A 17957-nucleotide genomic window follows, 5' to 3' on the forward strand; every position below is an offset into this window, starting at 1 on the left:
AAAAAGTAAATTGTGCATATTCCACCTAGGTTACACCAGCCTTGACATTATATCTGAAATACTGTCAAATAGATAAAACAAATGAAAAAGTCATTTTCACTTGCCAGTAAGATTAGGATTGTAGTGAGTATTAAGTTAAATGCCATGTCATCATATTTGTGTGTTTTGTATGTTTGACATTGCGTGAATTAACTCTCATTTTGCTCACTCTACAAACCTGCAAACATGCCTTTGTATTACCTGAGCTTGAACTCTCATTATCTAAAACTGCCACAGCTCGGTAGGATGGTCAAGTATTATTTGTAGATGTAATTCACTCTCCTCTTGGTGCCTTCTTGGGTCCCTGCCCAATATGGAAAGCCCTGATCTCAACAGCTATAAAGAGTGAATGATTTTTGAGCTGGTCACTCTGAGATCGAGGGAATAGGCTCTGTACTGGGTAATGGATTTTTAGTGTGTTTTATGCCTTTAAGTAATTGGAAACACAGCTCTTTTACAGAATAGGTCAAAATTCAAGCTACTAGCTTTAGTGCCTAGGCATGACATAAGGCTTTTGGATCTTTTTTCCCCTCAGGTGAAATACGAGAGCCGTTTCGATTTGTTGTTTCCCTTTTTTGCCTGATTCACTTCCTTTTACATATATATATTTTTTGTGACACTGTACCTTTAACCTTTAACCATTTGTATATATTGTATTTTACACCACTCTCTATACTCTTTGTTTTGTCACTGATTAAAGTTTGCAAAGGATGCAAGCTTTCTTGTATTTAAATGTTGAACAATGTGCAGCTGTCTTGTGATAAGGATACGTGACATGTATTTGATGTATTTGAATTTGTTTCTGTTCTCACAGCTGTGTCTGAAGTCCATAGTTCAATGGGGAAGGCAGTGCAGATGTTTTGCTCTGGAGACTGGGATCCCAAACGAGTCCCACAGGGAACAGAGTGCCTCGAGCCCCTGGTGGCTGGTGCCCCTTCTCATCTACCCCCTCGGCCAGATCGCAGCTTCGTAGGTAAAAGCACCGTGTCCATGAGATCTTACAACCATTCAGGATCTGGAATTTTCTTTTTTTGGTTTAAAGTGATATCTTCTTGCAGGTTAAGGAAAATGTCACTGAACAATGCTGAATAATGATTTTTCTGGTTATCAGTCATAAAATTATGAAAAAATCCTAGCACCAACTCTAACTAAAACAACATACCAATTTCAGAAAACTATTTGTTTGCATTTTTGTCTCTCTAGCTGCACTGACTACTTGGCAGGTGTCGAGTAATATTTTTGGATCCAAGGAATGAGTCACAGTCATGTGAAATCAAATTTCTAAACTTATATTGACACAAAAAAAACAACTTCCACTGAAGCGAATTGTCAAGAATGTCACTTTTTTCTGTTTGATATATTTCTTACCACAAAAAAGACACACCCTTTTAACTATTTCTTCACATAATGCACTATATGTTCATTAAATGAAGAATTTGTGTAATTAATGATATGATGGGCACAGGCAAATAAGAGTTATACCTATCATTAATCATCTCCCTTTGTTTTATTTTGATAGATTTAGGGATTTACTGATGACTTGTCACGAGGCAACTAAAAGTATTGCCTTTTTAAGACGGTGCAAAAGGGAAAACAAATGGAATCCACAATGTTCACAATCAAGTCATGTCATACTGCTTTTTTCTGTCTCCATGCTTCAGTTCTGTAACTTAAAAAAGGACTTTATAATTAAAACTGTGAATATTCCTGTAAATAGAAATGAAAGGTGAGTATTTACCCTCCTGCAAAACTAATCAAAAGTGAGGACTCAGCAGTAAATTAAAAGTAAACATTTAAACTACGCATACATGTATAAGTATAAGCACTCAAGCACATGATAAACCCACTCATACCAGATTCTGCTATTGTCTTACTCTCTCTGTGCTGTTTTCAGATCGCCTGTTCTACATCTACACATCAGGAACCACTGGGATGCCTAAAGCAGCTATTGTTGTGCACAGCAGGTAGGAAGGAGGCAAACAGACACACAGGAATGCAGCTGTTCTCTTTGTTGATCCATGTAGCTTTCATCTAAAGAACAAGCAGTGTTGTTAAAAAGTGAGAGGAATAAATAAAACTAAATGCTTTTGTATTTGCTCATTTGACTTTTTTCTCTTTTTGTTCGTCACCCCGCCCTGGTGTTCAGGTACTATCGCATGGCAGCTTTGGTGTATTATGGCTTTAGGATGACATCAGACGATGTATTGTATGATTGCCTTCCACTTTACCACTCTGCAGGTATGTCTGTTAAAAGAACATAAAAAGGTAGGAGGTGTTTTAATCTACGAATGAGTTGGAGTGTTTCCTCCAAAGTTTGATTAATACATTATTCAGAAAATCGTTGCTTTTTTCTTGGTTTAAACAAAACTGTGTCAGTAAAGACCTCCAAAAAGGAAGAAACTCATTCACCACCTGTAATCGTTTAAAACAGCTGATAAGAGGAATGTTTTAAGACCATAAACATATAAAAGAGAACAAACCCCAACAAATATTTTCATTTAATCATCCCAAAATAATGAAATATAAATAAATGTAAGAAATTGATGTTCTACAAAAGGCAACCACATGGCGAGATCCTAAATGAACAAATGTGAGCAAAACTAAATTTAACAGCCAATAATATTACTGCTAGTTTGAGGACTGAGGTGTTTGATCAAAATAGTTTTGCTGTAATCCAGCGGAAAATGTGAGAGGAGTCAATGCCAAATACTATGCTGCATCTCTGTTTATTTGCTTTTAAGTACATTAAAAGTGGAAAATATTTTGTATGTAATGTTTCCATCAGTTGTTAGTGGGATACTTCTTAATAGCAAGCACCCACTTTACAGTATTATTTGCGCTGTTTGTGCTCTTGACCATGAAATCAAAATGTTACGATGCTTTTATTTTTTTTAAGTGTTAAAGTTAAAAAAAAAAATTTAAAAAGGTAATTTCAGCAAATTGCTAGGTGATTGCAAAACAACATGACTATGATGATTGTAATATCATGTATACGGAGGTCATTTTAACCTGTTGCTAGGTGGTTGCTAGGCAACATGACAACATCTTAATGAAATAAAATCTGATAAGAACCTTCAGGCGGTGCCAAGCTTCAAGTTTGGTTCATCACCCTGTGATTGTGTGGGAGGACTTGGTGGATAATAAAAACAAACATAGATGTAAATTTTGTCTATTACAGTAAGATACTAATTATAACTCTTCAAACTTGGAGAGACTTCACTGGTTCATGTTTTCTTACTACAATGTTGTGTTGTAATTTTTGCAGATAGAAAGATTAATTATAAAAGGCCAGTTTGCAAATGCTAATATGTCAACCGTCTCTAACTCTTAGCTATCATTGTTCAGTTTTCTGGAACGTAGATAGCGATATCTACGTTCATCTGATAATTGCTTTGGTTTAAACAGTTTTTGCTTATTTTTTTTTTTATTTTTTTATTTTTTGTCTAAAGGAAACATTGTGGGAGTTGGCCAGTGCCTAATACACGGCATGACTGTAGTCATCAGAAAGAAGTTCTCTGCCTCACGGTTCTGGGATGACTGTGTCAAATATAACTGCACGGTAAGCATGTTGCACAGTCAGGTGAAAAACAAACTGCACCCTCTTTCACTTCTAAAGTTTTGTATACCACAAAATAATTTTTAAAAATCTGTTCCTTTCAAAGTCTTATCATTATGTAGATGCAACCTGAGATGAATAACAACGCAGGACACATTGACACATCACCATGACATTATTTATTTAACAGAAACTTAGCTAAAATGCAAAAGGTTAGTTTAAAAACTAACCATGATTCAGTAGCTTGTAGAACCACCTTTAACAGCAATAACTTTAAAGTAATCGTTTTCTGTATGACTTTATTAGTTTCCCACATTGTTCTGAAAGAATTTTGGCTCACTCTTGTTCACAGCGTTACTTTAGTTCATTGAGGTTTGCAGGCATTCGTGTACGGCTCTGTTATGGTCGTACCACAGCATTTCAGTCAGGTTGAACCAGTTTTGGCAAAGCATTAGCTTTCAGACATTTAGTCTCATATTTGACTCTAAAATACTTTGCTTTACAGAAGAGTTCATGACTGAGTCAGTGACTGCAAGGTGCTCAGGTCCCGTGGCTGCAAAACAAGCCAACATCTCGTCATCCCTTAAAAATTAATGTGAGGTGTTTGTCGCTGTGGCATTATGGCCAAACACTGGAGACATGATGGTCTCATCTGTTTAAAGCACACTGGTCAAGAAGTTTTGATGATTTTTCAGAAGCAACATTGCAAAACTAAACCGTGTTGCTATATTCTTTACAGGGAGAAAAGACTTTTTCCTGGCAATGTTTCCAAACAAGCCATACGGCGCAGTCTTTTTCGAAATGCACTGTCATGACCTTTAATATTTCACATGCTAACCAAGGCTTGTAGAGTCTGAGATGTAGCTCTTTGGTTTTTTGCAGTTACTTTGAGCATTCACAGTCTGACCTTTGAGTGAATTTGCTGGAACATCCACTCCTGGAAAGATTGGCAAATGTCATGAATGTCTTCCACTATAATCTTTCTTACTTTATAATGATGGACTGAAAACTATTTAGAAATAGCCTTATAACCATTCCCAGGTTGATATGTGGGTAACGATTGCTTCTCTAAGATCATTTTTCATGTCTTTCCTCCTTGACTTTGTGTTAAGACATACCTGAATGCTCCAGACCAGGAAAATATTAAAACTTCTACTTTTATAGAGGTGCTCAAACTTGGTGATGACCAGTTCATCAAGTGCATTTGATTAGCAGCACTCAGCTGCTTCTTACATAAGGGCGTACTTAGTTTTTCACAGCACTGCTTAGTTTTTTGTTACATAAAGTTAAACGGTAATGAGTTGATGACCATCTGATGTTTTATTTAATAAATGAAGCTAATATGAAGATTTGCTTAGGACAAGAAGATTTTCTATTGTTATCTCCTGCTACATGAAGCCTTAAAACTGAAACAGGGTGTCCCTGTCACAGATTTGATTTATTAGGTACAACACAGCGGCACATTACAATCTCCTTTTTGAGAATATGTCTCTATATCATGTCATTTTCAGTAAAAATCCTTTAAAGATTTAATATTATCCCCGTAGCTCTTTCAATTCTTTGTCCAACCACTGTATGCTTGCTGTAAAGCCATTAAGCAGTCTTTTTTTTTTTTTTTTTTTAACTTTTGTCTCATTACTGATTGTTTTTATTCCCATTGTCCTCCAGATTGTGCAGTACATTGGAGAAATCTGCCGGTATCTATTGAACCAGCCAGTTCGTGACACAGAGCGACAGCACCGTGTGCGCATGGCACTGGGCAACGGCCTGCGTCAGTCCATATGGGAGGAATTCATGAACCGCTTCAACATTTCACAGATTGCAGAGTTTTATGGAGCCACAGAGTGCAATTGCAGTCTGGGCAACTTTGATAACAAGGTAGGAACATGTCTCCCAAAAAAACTGGTGATGTTGAACTGGCAAAATTTTATTTCATTATGAATCCAAATGTTTAAAATGGCATCACTGTGGTAAAGTATTGTCTTTTAGAATCCCAAAGACTGCTTAATCAATCAAGTTGCATAAATTAAAAAAAATAATTCAGAGGTTTTTGTTTTCATTAATCCTCTAAGGTCACAATATTAAACATAACAGCACCTTGTAAGCTGCTGTAATACAGATAGGTCTATATATAATTGGACACTGACACAAGCTTTGTTATTTTTATCTGTTTACTAATAGATATTCAAATTATCGTTAGTTATAGTTATAGACTCCCAGCTTTCGTTTGAGGGTATCCACATTTCCACATAGCCACTGTCTTTTTAAAGGGACCAAAAGTAACTGGACAATTGACTGAAAGGCTAGTTCATTGACAGGTGTGGGCCAATGAAATAGTATTTGTTATGTCATTATCGATTAAGCAGATAAAACGCTTGGAGTTGATTTGAGGTGTGGTGATTCCATTAGGGAGATTTTGCTGTGAACATACAGCATGTGGTCAAAGGTGCTCTCCATGCAAGCCTTCTGTAAGTGGCAAAAACAGAAAAAACACATCGGAGAAATTGCTGCAATATTAGAAATAGCAAAATCTACAGTTTGATACATCCTGAGAAATAATTCACTGGTGAACTCAACAATGCAAAAAAGACCTGGACACACACACAAGACAGAATCATTTCCATGGTGAAAAGAAATCCCTTCACAACAGCAAACCAAGTGAACAACACTCTCCAGGAGGTAGGCATATCAATATCCAAGTCATAAATGGAAGACTGCATGAAAGTAAATACAGAGGATTCACTACAAGGTGCAAGCCACTCTTAAACCTCAAGAATAGATTGGACTTTGCTAAAAAATTAAATAAAAAATCTTTTTTTTAAAAACTAGCGGAGTTCTGGAAAAATATTTTTTGGAAGGATGAAACCAAGATCAACCTCTACCAGAACGATGGCAAAAAGAAAGTATGGAGAAGGCCTGGAACAGCTCGTGATCCAAAGCAACCACATCGTCTGTAAAACACAGCGGAGGCAGTGTGATGGCTTGGGCGTGCATGGCTGCCAGTGGCACTGGGACACTAGTGTTTAGTGATGATGTGACACAGGACAGAAGCAGCCAAATGAATTCTGCTCAAATCCCACTAAATGCACTAAAATTGATTGGGTGGTGTTTCATAATAGGGCTGAACGATTATGGAAAATAATCTAATTGCGATTTTTTGCCCCAATATTGCGATTGCGATGCGATATGCGATTATTTTTTAAGGTCTTTGTCTTCTGTATTATTAAACAAAGACAAGCAATACATCATATACTATGGCCAATACTATATTACATTAATTTTAAACTGTTCTTTCCTGGAAGACAGACCTCTGTTATGATGACATGAGGTGATGCATGAATTGATGACTGACATTTTTATTTAACTTCTTCAATCACAACAGTATATTTGAACATACACAACAGTTTATTTTTAGCTTACAAACATCTGAGCATAAAGTGCTGACAAGGAACCCTGGTGTAAACATTAAAATGAAAGTCAGTACAATGTGCAGATTGCAGAAATATACATAAAAAAAAATCAGTGGCTTTACCACACTCAGTTTTTCGACATCTGTGAACTACTAGACAGTCATTAAATTAAAAAATAATATTAAATAAATAAAACTAATAAATAAAAAATACACACATCTTACTGATCTCTGCAGTCAGTAACATTACACATAAAGTGCAAACATAATAGCAATTGTATAAACACACACACAAACACGCCTTTAAAATTTAAAGGCGTGAAATTGGACGGTCTAGTTCTGATTAGCGTCACCGCTGTCTCGGTGGAGTTTAATAAACTCGGCCGTCTGCTTCTTGCTATCTAAAATATAACCAGACACTGGTGTAAATTCTCGACTGTCTCATACTTCTGTTTAATAAGTTTTCTGTTTGACGTTTAGTCAGCTGTGTGAAAACCAAGGAGGAACCCACCCGGGGGATTAATAAAGTTTTATTTTATCTAATCTAATAACTTTAATCTCAGCCAAACCGATTTACTCACGAACAAACAAAACACTGAAAAAAGCCCAACAATAACATTTTTAGGTCGTCTAAGTGACTTATATATCACGTTTAACCCGAGCAGCGAAACTCCGCGGTGATCTGAAAATGATGTGCCGGGAGTTGTGCCGTTCTCGGCCGCATCAGTAACCCTCGAGCTCCCGGCTAGCTGTCGAGCTGGTGGGTAGCAGACGCCTCTGAAAACGTCGAAGCACTTTTGCAAATATGGGATATCTTGATAAACCGAGCAGATATTTGATGTTTACACAACTACTTTCTCGCCTGAAAATATGTTAAAAGTTTATTTTGTGACCCTGAAAGATTAGTATGAGTAATTTTAAAACTTAGTAGCGGCCGCCATTGCTGGAAACTGGAGTTTGGCTGGGCCGCGCTATGAATTCTGGGATATGGTAGTAATTTGGACAGCCTTCGGCGCGTCGCTGTGACGTAATCGGTCTACAAATGCGGCCTCAGGAGGATGCAGCCCATGAATTTGGACATGTCCAGAGTATAATCGCAGCCTTTGCGGTTAGAAAATTGCACTTGATCATGTCGCGATATTATCGCAAATGCGATATATCGTTCAGCCCTATTTCATAATAGAGATGGACAGTGACCCAAAACATACAGCTAAAGCAACCCAAAGAAGTGGAATATTTTTGGATGGCCAATTCTGATCTTAATCCAGTTGAGCATGCAATTCACTTGTTGAAGACTAAACTTTGGACAGAAAGGTCCACAAACAAATGACAGTAAAGGCCTGGCAGAGCACTAAAGAGGAGGAAACCCAGCATCTGGTGATGTCCGTGACTTCAAGATTTCAGGCTGTCATTGCCAGCAAAGGGTTTTTAACCAAGTACTGGAAATGAACATTTTATTTTCAGTTATTTATTTGTTTAATTACTTTTGAGCCCCTTAAATGAAGGGGATTTTTGGGGGGGTTAAAATGCTTTAGTTCCTCACATTTTTTTTATGCAATATTTATATGCAGCCCACAGAATTAAAGCTGAATGTCTCGAGTTTAACTGCATCTGAGATGTTTCATTTAAATTAATTGTGTCAACGTACAGAACCAAAATGAGAAAAATATTTATGGACCTAACTGTATGTGTGCCTTTCATTGTCCTCACCATACTGATAGATTTGTGGTTGCTGCTCTTTGTCTTTGCATCAGATGGGAGCGTGCGGCTTCAACAGTCAGATTCTACCCTTCATCTACCCCATCAGACTGGTGAGGGTTGATGAAGAGACCATGGAGCTAATTAGGGGACCTGATGGTGTCTGTATTCCTTGTAAACCTGGTGGGTTTACAGTCTACTTGTACCAAACATCTCTTTTAACCCTAACAAGCTCAAAATAAGTTTACAATGTTATTTTTAAGTAGTAATAAACACCTCGTGTAGATCCACAGCTCATACATTCCCATAAAAATGGTGCATGTTTCTTTATTAACTAAAGATGAACATGTCATCTGTATTTTTAGCAGTAATACTTTGTAGGTTTCTAAACACTAAGGGTCAGCTGACTGATAGTGTTAAAACAAAGCTAGAGTAGTTTACTCATCAGAAAGGCTGTGACCGCTCAGAATTATAGTATGGCACTGTGTTTATAATCTGTGTGTTAGACTTTCCAGAATACATAATATGCATAAGCAGTCTTATTTAAGATCCTTGGGGGCTCCAAAAAGACTAATGTTCCTTATCTCTTTCTCATTCAAGGTGAGCCTGGACAGCTTGTTGGCAGAATCATTCAGAATGACCCTCTACGTAGGTTTGACGGCTACGTCAGCCAAACAGCAACTGACAAGAAGATTGCTCATAGTGTGTTTAAGAAGGGAGATAGTGCCTATCTGTCAGGTTGGAGCACTTAGCCACACACACATATTGAGTAGTTTACCGTATGCCATTATGACTGAATGAACTGAATACTGAATCATTTCCTTCTCACTAGGTGATGTGCTGATCATGGATAAGTATGGCCACATGTACTTCAAAGACCGAACAGGAGACACTTTCCGCTGGAAAGGAGAGAATGTCTCAACAACCGAGGTGGAAGGAACTCTAAGCAGACTCCTAGATATGAAGGATGTCGTTGTGTATGGAGTGGAAGTACCAGGTAATATCTCGGAATTTCTGTTTTTTTGTTTGTTTTGTTTTTTTTGTTTGTTTTTTTAATACTTTAATAGTCATTAACATCCTGGGTAATATATAAATGTTGGCTAATCATACACACTGGCTTTTTATATGATATATGATATACCTTAATTTTAACCGAAAAGGAAGCTTAGAGTAATTTAGAAATCTTTGCTTGGAGCTACGCTTGCTGGATAAACTGACTCCGTTGTTTCCAGAATTCGCAGGACCGTCTGGACTTCATATTGCAGATGAATTACAGCAGAGCAGATGGTTTTGATATTGATATTTGATATTCAAGGATGATTTTTTTTTTTAATTTAATGCCCAGCAAACCCAGGATGGTAAACATTTTGAGTTTATTTCTTAGAATAAAACATGTTTCTTGTGCACAATTTCTTATTAACAAGTATTATCTCACGTTTTAAATGAAGTCTCAATTCATTAGTAAATGTGTAAATGAAATAGACAAGTGCAGCGTATATAAATTAAGTATACTGAGCAACACCATGAGGTTTTGTTTTTTGTTTTTTTTTCAAGCAAGAACCACACTGTGCTTAGCTCTATAGTTGTCACAGATGTAATGTCTTGGCTTGCTCTTGGCTTAAAATTATAGATAGATACACACACACACACACGTATGTATGTATGTATGTATGTATGTGTGTGTGTGTGTGTGTGTATGTATGTATGTATGTGTATGTATATATATATATATATATATATATATATATATATATATATATATATATATATATATATATATATATATATATATATATATATATATATATATATATATATATATATATATATATATATATATATATATATGCGCAGCTGGATAGCGTAGTGGTTAGACTACACGCCTTTGGAACCCAGGATCGCAAGTTCGATTCCTGCCTGGGGCGTCTGTATCCAGTAAGGGTCCTAAGGCTAGACCCCCTATGCTAAGCGAGCCTACCGCAGACATGAGCGAGACAGATAAATATGAAGGAATGCCGGCTCGGACGTCGCCCGGATCAACAAGGTCCGCGTCAGGTGTTGAGGAACCAGGGCACCCTGACGAAAAGTGGGCTACTGGAACAAGAAGGAGTTGTCAGCCACCTCCTGTACATGGATGACATCAAGCTGTATGCCAAGAGTGAACGAGACATCGATTCACTGATCCACACTACCAGGCTATACAGCAATGACATTGGAATGTCGTTCGGACTGGAGAAGTGTAGTCGGATGGTAACAAAGAGAGGGAAGGTAGTCAGAACTGAGGGGATTGAACTACCAGAAGGCAACATTGCAGACATAGAGGACAGTTACAAGTACCTGGGGATCCCGCAGGCAAATGGGAACCATGAAGAGGCCGCTAGAAAGGCTGCAACCACCAAGTACCTGCAGAGGGTCAGGCAAGTCCTGAGGAGTCAGCTGAATGGTAAGAACAAGATCCGGGCCATCAACACGTACGCCCTGCCCGTGATCAGGTACCCTGCTGGGGTAATAGGCTGGCCAAAGGAGGAGATAGAAGCCACTGACATAAAGACAAGAAAGCTCCTTACCATGCATGGAGGGTTTCACCCCAAGTCCAGCACCCTGAGGCTGTACGCTAAGCGGAAGGAAGGGGGCCGGGGACTGGTGAGTGTCAGCACCACAGTCCAGGATGAGACAAGGAACATCCAAGAATACATTGGGAAGATGGCCCCAACTGACCGAGTGCTCAGTGAATACCTCAGGCAGCAGAAACCCAAGAAAGAGGAGGAAGACGAGGAACCATCATGGAAGGACAGGCCCCTGCACGGTATGTACCACCGGCAGATAGAGGAGGTGGCTGATATCCAGAAATCCTACCAGTGGCTGGACAAAGCTGGACTGAAAGACAGCACAGAGGCACTAATCATGGCAGCACAAGAACAAGCTCTGAGCACAAGATCCATAGAGGCTGGGGTCTATCACACCAGGCAAGACCCCAGGTGCAGGCTGTGTAAAGATGCCCCAGAGACAATCCAGCACATAACAGCAGGGTGCAAGATGCTAGCAGGCAAGGCATACATGGAACGCCATAACCAAGTGGCCGGCATAGTGTACAGGAACATCTGTGCCGAGTATAACCTGGAAGTCCCGAGGTCAAAGTGGGAGATGCCCCCAAGGGTGGTGGAGAATGACCGAGCTAAGATCCTGTGGGACTTCCAGATACAGACGGACAAAATGGTGGTGGGTAACCAACCGGACATAGTGGTGGTAGACAAACAGAAGAAGACGGCCGTAGTGATCGATGTAGCGGTTCCGAATGACAGCAATATCAGGAAGAAGGAACACGAGAAGCTGGAGAAATACCAAGGGCTCAGAGAAGAGCTCGAGAGGATGTGGAGGGTGAAGGTAATGGTGGTCCCCGTGGTAATCGGAGCACTAGGTGCGGTGACTCCCAAGCTAGGCGAGTGGCTCCAGCAGATCCCGGGAATAACATCGGAGATCTCTGTCCAGAAGAGCGCAGTCCTGGGAACAGCTAAGATACTGCGCAGGACCCTCAAGCTCCCAGGCCTCTGGTAGAGGACCCGAGCTTGAAGGATAAACCGCCCGCAGGGGCGTGCTGGGTGTTTTTATATGTATATATATATGTATATGTATATGTATATATATGTATATATATGTATATGTGTATATATATGTATATGTATATATATGTATATATATGTATATATATGTATATGTATATATGTATATATATGTATATGTATATATGTATATATATATGTATATATATATATATATATATATATATATATATGTATATGTATGTATGTATGTATGTATATATGTATGTATGTATATATATGTATGTATGTGTATATATATATATATATATATATATATATATATATATATATATATATATATATATATATATATATATGTATATATATATATATATATATATATGTATGTGTGTATATATATATATATATATATATATATATATATATATATATATATATATATATATATATATATATATATGTATGTGTGTATATATATATATATATATATATATATATATATATATATATATATATATATATATATATATATATATATATATGTATGTGTGTATATATATATATATATATGTGTGTATATATATATATATATATATATATATATATATATATATATATATATATATATATACATACATATATACATATATACATATATGTGTGTGTGTGTTTTGCTGTAAAGGACTGAGTTGTAGTTGAGGTCCACTGGTGTTTTGAACAAGTCTGAGGCTCCAATTTCCACTCACTCTAATACAGTTATATTTCCCCAAAGTCAAAATGTGTTAGGTTCCTGTTGCACAGTGACAAAGAAGGTATATGAAGACTATACTGCCACAGCAGTAAAAACACAAACATATAAGCATGCTATTTTTCAAAGAGATGTTACTTTTGTGCAGGAAGACAATGCATAAAGTCAGTTAGTGGTGTCAATATAATAAAAGCTGAATGTTGACTGCCAGGCAGGCCTCATCTACTGTACAAAGCTGAAGCTTCTGTGATGCTCTGGTGCTATATGAAAGGGAGAAATACAAGTGGGATACTGTGTAAACAAAGGTTCTCCACAAGGCTTTTGGTCTCATTGCACAAACATGACCTGAACTTCAACCTCAGCTGGCGCTAGAATTCCTCCTCTGACCTGCCTGCATCTGTGTGCACAGGAGCAGAGGGAAAGGCTGGAATGGCAGCCATTGCCGATCCATCTCACTCCACTAACCTGGAGAAGTTTGTGAAAGACATGGAGAAGGCTCTCCCTCCATATGCCAGACCTGTCTTCCTCCGCTTCCTCCCAGAGGTCAACAAGACAGGTAAAAATGACTTCAACCAAATATTGATATCTTGCATAAGAAAGGAAGCGCATTTCTTTGTTTAGTTTACAGAATGCTTCAATTGCTTTTGAAGTGCCGTCTGAGTCTTAAACTTTCTCAGCCACTTCCATAGTTTTTTCAGTTAAGTAGAAGTTAGTTTTTTTCTGCTCCCTCTTAGTCTTCAATGGGGAAATTATATATTGTAATCTAATTTCTACCTTACAGCAAGTTTTTGATCTCTTTGAGTCCATGCAACAAATTATATTTTGCTTTGTTGACACTTTTTTTTTCTTTTCATCACAAAACTCCATTTGTGTTTTTCAGTACTTTGAATTTCTCCAGTTTTGTTCTTCAGTGTAGAATAGAGTAGGTATATCTCAACTTTAGATAGTATTATAGTTTTATAAAACATACATTTGATGTATTTTACAAATACAGCAGATTTCATAAGAGACAAACTAGCATTGATTGGAGTACTTTGATTAAAGGGCATTGTTTGGCAAGCGAATCTCTCTACACATTCTCTTTCTGTGTATCTCTCTTAGGTACTTTTAAGTTTCAGAAGACAGAGTTGCGTCGGGACAGCTTTGATCCCAGCGCAGTGTCAGGCAGACTGTACTTCCTGGATTCCAGCAAAGGGCGCTACGTGCAGCTGGACGAGGAGCTGTACCGCTCCATTCTGTCAGGGAAATGCAAATTGTGATGACCAGGCTGACCACTACATCAACACACACACACATACTTGCACACACACACACACACACACACACACACACACACACTTTCACACACAAATACAGAAGACAATATGTGTGACCAAATTAGAAGATTTTGTCCCCTTAGTCACAAAAATAATACATTACAATAAAGAAGAGAATAGCCATATACAGGCCAACACACACACACGTATTCCCAAAACCACTTTGCTCTTTAACATCCTTAATAACAGATTGATGCACGTCACGCTCAAAAACACACACTCCACTCTGCCCGTCGCTCCTGAATACTCCTCAACAACTTCTCTCGCTACCTCAGCAAACAAAGAGAGAGGCACAAACCTAGAAAGCAGGTCTGCTTGGTGACTTGAAGCCACCCTTCATAACCACGCACTCCCTCGCCCACCAACAGATCTCATACACTCCCACCTGTAAACGCTGGTCCATTAAACCACAGGTTATTGTTGGCATGAAGGAGGAACAAGAGGAGAGGAATAGGCTGCCTAGCATCCAGGATGCAAAAACTTGACACTCCAGATAAACACAGACTTAAAGGATGCTGATGAAGAACATGGATTAAGTACATTAAATATGTGAGATAACAGAGGGACCTACTTGGACCTAAACTATCTCTCTGTTCATTGTTCTGTTAGTGAGATTGTTTTGTGACAGACTGAAGCTACTGCTGTCGACTTAACCTGCACAATTAGCCATAAGTGACAAACATGTGGAATAGCTACATACGTCCTGTTTTAGGTCAAATGTATCAAAGCATTTCCTTTAACTCTCAGCTCTTTGTCTTTTCTTTTCCATTCCTGTTGTATTACAGCAAATCCAAAGGCTTTCTTTCTTTCTTTGCTTTTTAAAGACCAACATATTTGACCTGTAACAGAAGTAAAAACAAAGTCCAGTGGTTGAAGGTGTAAATAGGGCTCTAGCAATTGCAGTGCAATAATTATCCACATCGGAAATGAAGAAAAACAAAGCTTTGTATTTAAATGTCTGAGATACACCAAATATATTTAAGTTGTAGTTTCTACATATTTAAGAAAATACAGACATTAATTTATTTTGTTAGTCTTTCTGTTGTCTTTTTTCTGCTTTGTGTGTATCCAAATCTGTGCTTCAATGGCTTGGGGAGTCCTCCTTATATCAGCTGTTAAAACACAAAGTCATGTGATCAGACTGATTCAATCCTGGACTAAATACATGGAGCTATTTCCATAAACAGGACTTGTTCACATACTGAGCATGAGTCCAGTATTGCTGTGTGGCTGTTTTGTGCAGGTTTTGTCCTGAAAGGTAGACTTTGCCTATATTAGGGTGTGTATATTCTTTTATATTATATAAATTTGAGTGAAGTGGCAAAAGCACCTGATCAGTGAGGAGTTCATCTGGTGCTAAAAGGGATGTTCTACAAGTTGAGGGAATGCTGAATGATCCAAAGATTCAAAGGCGGGAGCAGGAACATTTGAACTGGAAGGAGTGCATCAACATGGAGCAGTAGAAGAAGAGAAGACAACATGCTTTGTCATCAATGTTATTGTCTGTTGTTTGCAGTAGATGTTCTCTGAGGTTGTAGCAGCATGAATGAGCATCATCAACCACAAGCAGAGCACTGTGCCTTACTGTGAGTTCACCTCCCAGGTTCACAGGCCCTGGCCCACACGCTTCCTTTTTGGACTTCATCTTTCACTCTCTGTTGGTGTCCGTCTTCCATGACCTAATTTTGTCTGTCTCCGAATTACCTGACATACTAGTCATGCAAATCTGGCGCGGATCACAGGAGCTCCAAATATTTTCCTGAAAATTGTCTGATAACTATTCACGGCAGCCACTGGACTGGCATCTTTATCCTGCCAGGTGCAGGAAGGGTTTGTTTTTGTCATTGGGCAAGGGTCCAATTTCCCAAGGCTGCTGTGATAGCAATTCCAATGACCAACCTATACTTCTTGTTTTTAAACTCTTCTGTTCTTTTAGTCCTAATTGTAACTTTAACATGTCTGCTAACAGTTTTATTTGCTTTGTATTTCTTTCTTGGGTTGTCATATAGTATTTTACCCGAGTTTCTGTTTGCTCAGCACTTTTATTTTAAGCCTTTATTGTACTTTCTGCCAACCGGCCCATTCCTTTCCCTTCATCTCTTCCCCGTTCTCCTCTCCCTCCAATCCCATCCGTTTCTCTCGGGTACTCATTTCCTGCTTCGTGTTATTACTGATTCAGACATTTGTTCAAAACAAAAAATCTGAATACATCTCACATATTTCCTAAGTTCCTAATTGCAACTTGATGGTTTTATTTACGGTAGTTGACTTTTAAGATGGTTCAGAAGGTCTCGTAACATGACGTTCCAAACAAACGCTCAAAACCTTTTTGCAAATATTGTTTACCAAAGTGTGTTGTTTGTAGTCTGCCATTACCCTGTTTGTGTGTGTGTGTTTTTGTTTTTCTTCTTACATTGCAACTGATCACATCCTAAGTTGCCTACAATACAGCAAGTTATCTTTTTCAGCAGTTTATGTTTAAACTGTTTCGACAGATTTGTTGCTGCTTCCTCCGTCTCTCTCATTAACTTGTATTTATTCTTTAATGATGAGTGTGAAATGTTCTCATGAATGTATGAAAAAGAAAATAAGTGATGGTGATGGTGATCATGTTCGGTAAAGTCTGATTTGTATATCCAAAGGGAACTCAGTTTGGCTGTTATGATGCTTCTAACTGAGGGGTTGCATTCATCGACCCTGACCACCAGGGGGCGTGTGATTAAACAGTCCCACAAAGAGCACTCTGAAGAGGATGTTTCCATTATTTTTAATGAGTTAAATTATTATTTTTGAACAACTGTTAATTGAACTTTGATTGTTTTACTGCTACATCTGTTTGCTTTTTTGTTGTTTGTGTGAAATCATAGCTTTTTTGTGGTTTTGATATAAGAAAAGAGGATTCATGCATTTTGAAAGACAATCGAATGGCTTTTTGTTTTTTCTCTTAGCAGGATCTGCCGGGGGGGGTTGGTTCAGGGAAACACTTGATTTTTTTGCATCTACTCAGAGCTCTTTGTTTTGTGATGTCTGAGAGAATAAATATTGAGTCAGAAACTACACTATACAAACTAGGCATGGTCATGATCACGCATGATAATTTGTTTAAGAAGTTTAAAACTGATTCAGATCTTTCATTTAGCATGTCATTAAAATGACTCTGAGGAACCAAGTTCCCATACCATCTGAATACATTTACATTATCGTTGTACGGTTTGGATTTAACATGAGTCCCTAACACACTCACACATGGAGATCAGTGTGACCATTCAGCTTCTCTCATACTAAGAAATCAACAAAACTTCTGAAATGGTCAAATTTGGTGAGGAAAGCCTCAAAGGCTTCAAGCTGTCACCAGTCTTCCCAGCTCATAATGAGATCGGTCAATGTATGTCGCTTCAAATACAAGTGACGAGTCACCTCTTAAGGCACAGTTAAGTTAAACTGAGTGGTGATCACGCAGCCTGGCTGTTTTATGTATAACACATCTTTTTGTGTTGCACTTTTCTTTGTTCCTCCCTGTCGTGGTTCAAACATGTCTGCCTACATATGTGGAAAAGGATTAGTTGTTTGTTTTTAATTCAGTATATATAATTTTATTGTCTCACTCCATAGACAGCAGTTCTGTGCA

General features: G+C 38.1%; 1 protein-coding gene across 3 annotated transcripts in view; it reads left to right on the plus strand.

Annotated features, from left to right (window-relative positions):
* The window catches only part of slc27a4 (solute carrier family 27 member 4), a 23789-nt gene extending 6464 nt beyond the window's left edge, over positions 1–17325 (plus strand). For all 3 annotated transcript variants that reach the window (XM_085413685.1, XM_085413686.1, XM_085413687.1), the window contains exons 5-14: positions 854–1012; positions 1934–2003; positions 2186–2277; positions 3489–3598; positions 5264–5473; positions 8759–8885; positions 9303–9440; positions 9535–9699; positions 13423–13569; positions 14115–17325. In XM_085413685.1, coding sequence (XP_085269811.1) covers positions 854–1012; positions 1934–2003; positions 2186–2277; positions 3489–3598; positions 5264–5473; positions 8759–8885; positions 9303–9440; positions 9535–9699; positions 13423–13569; positions 14115–14272 — 1376 coding nt within the window. In that variant the 3' untranslated portion in view covers positions 14273–17325. The remainder of the gene's footprint in view (positions 1–853; positions 1013–1933; positions 2004–2185; positions 2278–3488; positions 3599–5263; positions 5474–8758; positions 8886–9302; positions 9441–9534; positions 9700–13422; positions 13570–14114) is intronic.
* The last annotated feature ends 632 nt before the right edge of the window (positions 17326–17957 follow it).

The sequence above is a fragment of the Rhamphochromis longiceps genome, linkage group LG7 (genome assembly GCF_057381845.1).
Source record: "Rhamphochromis longiceps isolate RC_006_pf linkage group LG7, R_longiceps_female_GT1.1, whole genome shotgun sequence".
In the NCBI taxonomy this organism is placed as follows: domain Eukaryota; kingdom Metazoa; phylum Chordata; class Actinopteri; order Cichliformes; family Cichlidae; genus Rhamphochromis; species Rhamphochromis longiceps.